General features: G+C 34.8%; 1 protein-coding gene across 2 annotated transcripts; it reads right to left on the bottom strand.

Annotated features, from left to right (window-relative positions):
- On the bottom strand, nucleotides 1-6535 carry LOC107828180 (25.3 kDa vesicle transport protein SEC22-1-like). Of its 2 annotated transcripts, XM_016655450.2 has the most exons (7): nucleotides 6321-6459; nucleotides 5336-5652; nucleotides 4431-4639; nucleotides 3205-3365; nucleotides 2956-3102; nucleotides 765-841; nucleotides 1-477 (listed from the first exon to the last, which is right to left on the bottom strand). In XM_016655450.2, exons 3-7 carry the CDS (start codon nucleotides 4616-4618, stop codon nucleotides 394-396), a joined length of 657 nt encoding a protein of 218 aa, XP_016510936.2. In that variant the 5' UTR covers nucleotides 4619-4639; nucleotides 5336-5652; nucleotides 6321-6459; the 3' UTR covers nucleotides 1-393. The 2 variants fall into 2 exon arrangements, with proteins under 2 accessions (XP_016510936.2, XP_016510935.2); XM_016655449.2 differs by lacking the exon at nucleotides 5336-5652 and having other exon boundaries at nucleotides 6321-6535.
- Nucleotides 6536-7904: the final 1369 nt, after the last annotated feature.

Raw genomic sequence — 7904 nt, 5'->3', positions numbered from 1 at the left:
TTATTGAGATAGAAAGAACCTCTTTATAATCTTCAGAAATCATGATCATGCATTTCTACGAAACAAATCAAAATAGCAGACTATGAGGCCTCCACTGTAATTTACAGCATAGCTAGTCGTCACTTGAGAGTTACAATAACCTATTGGAGGGCAAGTTTGTGGTTGAGTAATAAGAAAAAACATGCTGAGCAGTTCATATAATCATATCAATATCATTTCTCAAGTATCAGCCACATGGCTCGTCATGGTTTACTTCATCTGTTTTACATTTTCAACTGAAACTGCTGGACTTGTCCCATGCGCAGAAAAACAAACACCATTGTGTTTATGTCAGTTGTGCACTGTCCAATGTGAAAGTAACATCTCCACTAAGCTGTACATCTTCTGGCAGCATCACCAGATCTTATTTTTAACCCAGAAGAGGAGACTAACAACTCCAATGACAACAGCAACAGGAGCCCATTTCCGAATCAAAGCCTTGAGTAATGAAGAAAATGAATGAGTGATTAAAGCAATTTCAAGTTCGAAATCAGACTAAATGCATGTCCATAACGAGAAAAAGAGTGACAGAACATATAAGTTTTTAGAATGTTGATTTACATAGTTTAAGCAGGCAGCTTATATTGCGTTATTCTTTTTAAACGATATAAATGTACCCCCCCCCCCCCCAAAAAAAAAAAAAAGTGAGTGCACAAGAGAATTTTAGAGAATGAACAGCAAACTTCATGTTCAAGTGCATCTTCTTGAAAATCAATGAAACCAACCTGACGATTTAAATCTCTCGCCTTATCAGCATATATGCGGGATTCTGATGTCAAGCGGCTGGACATCTGACTGACCTCTGCAGAATTTGATGTTTAAACAATCTAGTTACTGACAATGAGCAAAGTTGCATAACATTTTATTTTTTTGGGGTAAATAAGTTGCATAACATGCCAATGCATGAGAAGGGTGAAGTTAGGAGGACAACTGTTTTAGAGTATAATTGCTGATCTATATCAAAATTATGAGTCAGTAGTGGTTGGAATCTTCATAATGCAACAAAATGTCACAACACTTAATTTTATCTTGCACAGGTATATGCTACAGCATTTTCGGACAATAAGCAGCATAGCTTGTCTCGAGATTAGAGCCAAAATCTACTTTTATTAGTAAGGACATAAAAGACTTCAAGATCATAATTCATCTCACAAGTACCACATGGTTCCCGGTCATACAACAAAAAGAGGCATACAAGAGCATAGTTGCTACCATCATCTAATAGATAGATCATCTTTATATGCCTGCATGGGAGGGGAGAGTCGAACACTCTCATCTCCTATTCTAGAAGTCAACAGGCGAACACTCTCATCTCCTATTCTAGAAGTCAGCAGGACGTCTAATGAAACCAATCATTTTATTTGTTTTCACTTCATTTTATAACTTTGCATTCAAACAAAAGAATGCTTATTTTACTTCTTTCACATAGTAAATCATATGCTGCCTACAGGAATATAACCCACCCAAACAAGTTCAAGGTTTCTGAGAGGAAAAGGGGGAAATATTTTATCCAATCATACTCCTTAAACATGGGAATTTTATTATAGAAGAAATGAAAGAGAACATATATTCACCCCTTTCAAGGAGCTCATGAGGAGAGAATATAAAGGAATCAACAGTTAAACTTATCAGAGTACCAAAGTCAGCTGTTATAACACTTAGGTCAGGTAAACACAATTTTTTTTTGAAAAAGGTAACATAATTGTATATTGATATAAGACTTCACTAAATTGTGAAGTCACCCATAATTACAAAAAAGGGTGCCCTAGCAAAAAGTAGGCACTCCTAGTCCTTCTTCTTCTAATAAGGACTCTAATACATCTAAAAAAGATTCATGATCCTCCAAAAGCAGGTCAGATAAACACAAATTTTGAAAGGCAAAAAGCACAAAAAAGTGAAGTTAATAACACAATATTTTAAAAACAAATGAAAACAAGCACCTAACATAGAGCCTTAGTGTCAATATTCAATGTAAAATTTTAAATCAACTCTAAAATCCAGAATTCACTCAATCAACTATGCCTCAATCCCAAAACTTCAGATTCCATTAAAATTAAATTTCTCAGATCAATCTAGAAAAAGATAATAATGAAGAAAAAGGAGCAGCTTGTATAAGCTTAGATAAGAAGAAGGCATAATGTTGTTAACAAGTTTCCTAATCTGTAAGCTTTCTTTTACTTCTTTTGTGCTTCATAGTATTTTTGGACAACCTATAGAAAAAGATGATCAATAGGGCCTGATCAAACAGATGCAATAGCAAATTAGACAGAATTACCCATCCAATGATGGGAACAGGTGTCCTAATCTTATGCTTTTGTCACTTCTTTAGTCCTCCTTGATTTAGACCATCCCAAAGAACAAAATGATCAGCTTCAACAATAAATGGACTGATCCAACAGTTCTAGTGCAAATAGACAGAACTCACAGGACCAATCCATACTTGCCACAAGCACCTTGCAATTAAGAGCATGAAGTCCTCACTTCATTTAGTTCACTCCCGCAAATAAAAAGCACAAGTGCAGTAGGAAATTTAGAGAGATCTCCAACTTCTACAATTTCCTCTTTGAGAATATATCCAACTTTGGCAGCCCGGTGCACGAAGCATCCCGCGTTCACGCAGGGTCCGAGGAAGGGCCGCACCCAAGGGAAGTGATGTAGGCAGCCTACCCTAACACAAGCGTTAGTGGCAGATTCCACAATTTGGACAAGATACTAAGCAAAAATAACTATCATTAACTAATAATTGAGGACAGCAAATAAACTGCCAAAGAAATGGACAGCACAAAAGTCCTTTGGAAATTAGAAACTTTGCAGATATCTAGAAGATGAATGAGGAAATGCCTGGATGAGCTCTAGAAGTTTTGCAAACTTTTTAATGATATAGAGTTCAAAAAAATGTTGAGCTGAGAAACTTACGGTCCAATTTTTCACCGACACCAAGAACGTCTTGTACATTTCGAGTCATTATCTGATGAACTTCATAAAGTTCATCATTCAACTTCGAAATATTGCGCTGAGTTCCGGTATCCTGGTACAGTTTCTTCGTCTTCTGTATGAATGTATCTTTTAAAATAGGGAAAATTATATATTGGAAGAATAGAAAATCAGTATTAACAACAGCAAATTGGAAAACTGAAAAGGAGAGAGTTGGGGAAAGTTGCTTACCAAATTTGATAAAGGCATAAGGTCTAGCAGCAGTTTCAATTTGACTCCTATTGACACGCTCAAACTCATTCTTAAGGTCTTCCAGGTACTGAAAGGCAAGTTTCTTTGGATAAGAGCGATCACACATAGTCAGATAACAAACGTGCCCTTCAATGATATAACTGAGAGCTTGGGTTAAGACAACAGTAGATTCACAATTCCCATAAGTTATGTTTTAAGTGGGTTGGAAGGATGCAGAAATAACAAGCTAGTACCAATTTAGAAAGCGAGCAAATGAATTAGCAGTAGCGAGAGTGGGCACTTCGAAAGTCACAGTTTCACATTAACAATTGTAACATGCCAAATCATCCCCAAGATTTCATATTCAGATAGTCATAATTTTAATGATAAACTTGGTCCAATTTATAACTCATTTTGTTATTTTCATATGGGTATTATAACTCCCCAACCCCCAAATTCTGCAGGAGACAAGTAGCGGTTCCCATTGTGCTCCCATAATGACTCGAACCTCCAAGCTCATGATTAAAGTTGGAGCGTGTTTTCACTAGACTATGCCTACCTTGTCCTTGGTGCTCCCCATAAAACCAGAAAAAATGAGAAATAAAATGCTTATAAGACATATTAAATGCATATCAAGTGGAGAAGCTACTATCCAAGTAATGGATGTGCATAAACTAATATCAAGCTTTCTTTTTGTTCTTTTGGATTAATTGCATCATCCATATTTATCACCACATTTCATCCAAGAAGATATTTCACTTATCAAAAGCATTAAGCTGGAGGAACACCCATACTCATTAGTTCTGAGTACACTGATTCTACTTGTCCCCAAAAATTGCAACAATAAGAACTGCAGAGGCCCTCATAGAGTTCTCCTTAAATTACAAAATTAAAACTAATAGGCATCTTAAATTGTCTTCAAATTGAAAGCCTCCGTAGACTGGTATCCACATTTAATTGCAACGATGACTCGTTATAAGTTAGCAGAATTCTCTCTTTCCTTGAGAGAAAAATGGAGAGGAATCATAATCTGAGCATAGGTAACCCAGTGAAGCTATTTGGAAAAGATCAATAAGTGTATGGAATTACTTACCTTGCAGTCATCTTTTTGAACAAAGAAGTTATTACTAATTACTTACAAAAATTTCCATTTAGCCTCTAGGAAGAGATGTAAATACTACGATGAAAATAGAAAGAAGTATTATATGGAAACAATAAAAGGATACTGGAAAATATAAGGTCCGGTTTCGACGGACATCCTTGATGCCTCAATCTGGCCCATAGAGAGGTTCTTGAATAAGGACTTGGCTTGCTGTTTGTAGAAATCTGCATCTGGAACATCGCGGCTATCATCCAGCCCCTCAGCTAGAGGAAGGCCATCAGTTACACGAGCAATCATAGTCAACTTCACCATTTTCCTTAAACAAGCACACAACTAGAAGCAACCACAAAAAGGTAAGAAATCAGCTTGCAGATTTTGAAGTCAGAGAAACTACAAATTGTCCATGCTTTTGGCTGCTAATTCCAAACCTCGGACCAAGATTTATTGGACATAAAGTTCCTAATTGTTTCAGCTTCACCCTAGTTAAGTGTGTGTGAGTGAGAGAGACATAGTATCTTTATTAAATAAGTTTTTAGTTCCAAAGTTTTTACCTTGTTTAATAATAGTCCTGAGATCTAATTTTGACTATAAGCATAATGCTCCGCAAATCATACGTTTTGCACCCAGTGCAGCATTCAAAATTAAGGATGTATGATTTATTACATCGCTATTAAATATTCAATTTCTTCAGTGCAAGAATGAATCGAAGCAAAAAGTAGCAGCTGTACAATAAATGAATCCAGGTGCTCAAGTTGTAGAGCTTCACATCATGAATAGAAAACTTGATCCACTGAGGAAAAGATAGCAGAAAATTGCATCAATTACAAGAGCCATTCAATCCTGAAGATAATGCAGGCAGAACATGTTTTTCAATCAATTTAGGACTACAGATATCTTTAGGTTTAGTCATTCTGTAGTCTTAACCAGTTTCTAGTGGTACCATCTCATTCCTGCTGTATATAACACAGGCCCACAGAGGATATTGACTTATGCATTGTGCCTGGTCAATGCAAAAGTTTACTACTTTACCTAATAAACATCAACTTCAATGCATTATTCCCAAATTTCAAGTAGCCAATTTCAATAAACAATTTCGAGGGTCCCCTTGGTCCATCCAATGTTGAAGCTCTTAGAGGTTCTTCAAAGAAAAGATTCTTCCGACAATGCCTTAAGCTTGAACTTTTCTCTAAGACAGCTCAATGAATCAACTGTCTCAATCAGCTGGAGTCGACTGTGAATCATCCAATGTATCCATTCAGCTCTATTCAAGTGCATTTCATTCTTTTTTGTTAATGAGGTGTCCGGGCCAGAGGCGGATCTAGGATTTTTATAACATGGGTGCACCACTAAAAGAAGGAGAAAAAAGAAAGTATTAAATGGAAATTGATACTTGCTCCTTTAGGTAAATAACTCAACATTCAACCAATTGCACCATTTAGCCTCTTTGGAGCATGGGTGCCAGCAGATGATATTAGATCAATTTTAGAAAATATGTACATAAAATACCTAGTTTGGCAAAGAGACCATGGGTTCACGTGCCCCGTGAATTAGGCTATACATTCGCCCCTGGTCCGGGCCAACTTGTGCACACCTCAGACTAATTCCACCAATACTTACGACACCAGCACAGGTACCAGGTAACTCTACCTACCAAGGCTTGGGCAGATGGGAGGTAACTGCTTTTCGCTCATGTTCCCACAAAATAAATTGCTCAGTAGGGCAATTTTAGGATAATTTTTTCATTTAGTAGCTCTTAGACTGACTTCAGTATAAACACATAATTTTGCATACTAGCCATCTACAATCAAAACCGTTACGCAATCTAACCTAACATATCAAATCTGCATTACAATCCAATTAAAACAGTTTCCTAGCAAATGTCGCAAATATCTCATCGTGAAAATGACAAAATTGAAGTGACCTAAACGCACTGCGATAATTGAATGAGAAAACTTTAGGCAAACAAATTACCTACAAATAAATTGAACGTATTAGCAGCGTATATCAAAATTACCTATCATATACGTCGGCACACTCTTTATTTGTTGATCTGTTGTATTTCTAATTCCTGATCTTTGATTTTGATTTTGATTGATCCTCTCGTAAACTCTTATCAATTTCAGCGAAATGATGGTTGGGGGATAGTTGTATTGTAATGAATGGGATCGGATTCAGGGAATCGGGTAAATACCCGTCACCACGATTGAAGATTCTGATCTTTTCGGATTTGTAAAAAAAAATTTCTCCGTCCTAATATTTTAATTTTAATTGTGATATTTCGACCACTAATTTTACAATTCTTTTGTTCAAATGGAGTATTAAATTTTGGTAAACAACAAAAAAATGAAATAAGGTATCAGCATAATTTCAGGAAAAATATTTCACAATGTTATTTCTTTGTACTCTGATTATTAATATAGGACTCATATGGAATGCTTAGGCCATTTGAATAATAAGTTTAAAAAAAATAGTATTTGAAGTTGAAATTGAAAAACATTATTCGTGACCGAGACTATAGTAAGACCTTTCTATAATAACATCCATGTATAATAGCACTTTACTATAAAAATCAAATTTTTTCGGAACCAAATGTCATGTTTTGTTATAATATATGTTCTCTATAACAACAATTAGCTATAATATCCAAAAATATCTGGAACAAACGAGGATGTTATAAAGAAATTTGATTGTATATTAATATTTGCACAAATAGAATTTGGTTTAAAGATTTGTTGTTTTCCCCCCTCTTTTGTGTTTAAAGTTATGTCTAGGGATGTTCATGGTTCGATTTGGATAAGTTTTTTTCCTAAAAAGAAACCAAATTAAGTAAGTCGATTTTTTAAATATTACAACCAAACCAAACCAATTAAGTCGGTTTTTTCTTGATTCGGTTTATGTCGGTTTTTCGGTTATTTAAGTTATTTGTAGTTTTTTCTTAAATATAAGACATACACTACCAAACACATATTTCGGCGACCACATTTTCAACGTAACATTATCAAATCAATTACCCTTTGAGAAATCTATTATTTACCAAGATATATTGATGATAATTGAATCAAATAGTGATGAATAATTTAAGGACTCAATTAAAAATATATTATTTTTAACATGAAATAGATTCTTACACTTAACAAAAGAAAACTACCAATCAAACTAGAATGTAAAGGTAAAGAATTATACTAAAAGTGCAAATGATTAACATTTACTATAAAAAATTTGAACTTTGTATAAAAGTATACATATATATAGGTGTAATAATAAATTTAAAACAGCTACTCCTATATTCGGTTTGGTTCGGTTTTTTTTTATTAAAACCAAACCAAATTTGATCGGTCTTTAAATTTCAAAACCAAAACAAAAAGTATCGATTTTTTTGGTCGGTTTGGTTCGGGTTTTCGGATTTTTATGAACACCCCTAGGTATGTCCAAAAGATTATTTGTTATCTACTACAATCAGACCTTTCTATAACAACCTCGTTTGTTCTAGATATTTGGATGTTATGGCGAAATGCTGTTATAGAGAACATACTCCCTCCGATCACTTTTATTTATCCAGTATTCTAAAAATAGATTTTCACTTTTACTTGTAACTTTT

The sequence above is a fragment of the Nicotiana tabacum genome, chromosome 8, assembly GCF_000715075.1.
Source record: "Nicotiana tabacum cultivar K326 chromosome 8, ASM71507v2, whole genome shotgun sequence".
NCBI lineage: Eukaryota > Viridiplantae > Streptophyta > Magnoliopsida > Solanales > Solanaceae > Nicotiana > Nicotiana tabacum.
The sequence above is the reverse complement of the archived record's forward strand: the minus strand, read 5'-3'. Positions and strand labels throughout refer to the sequence as shown.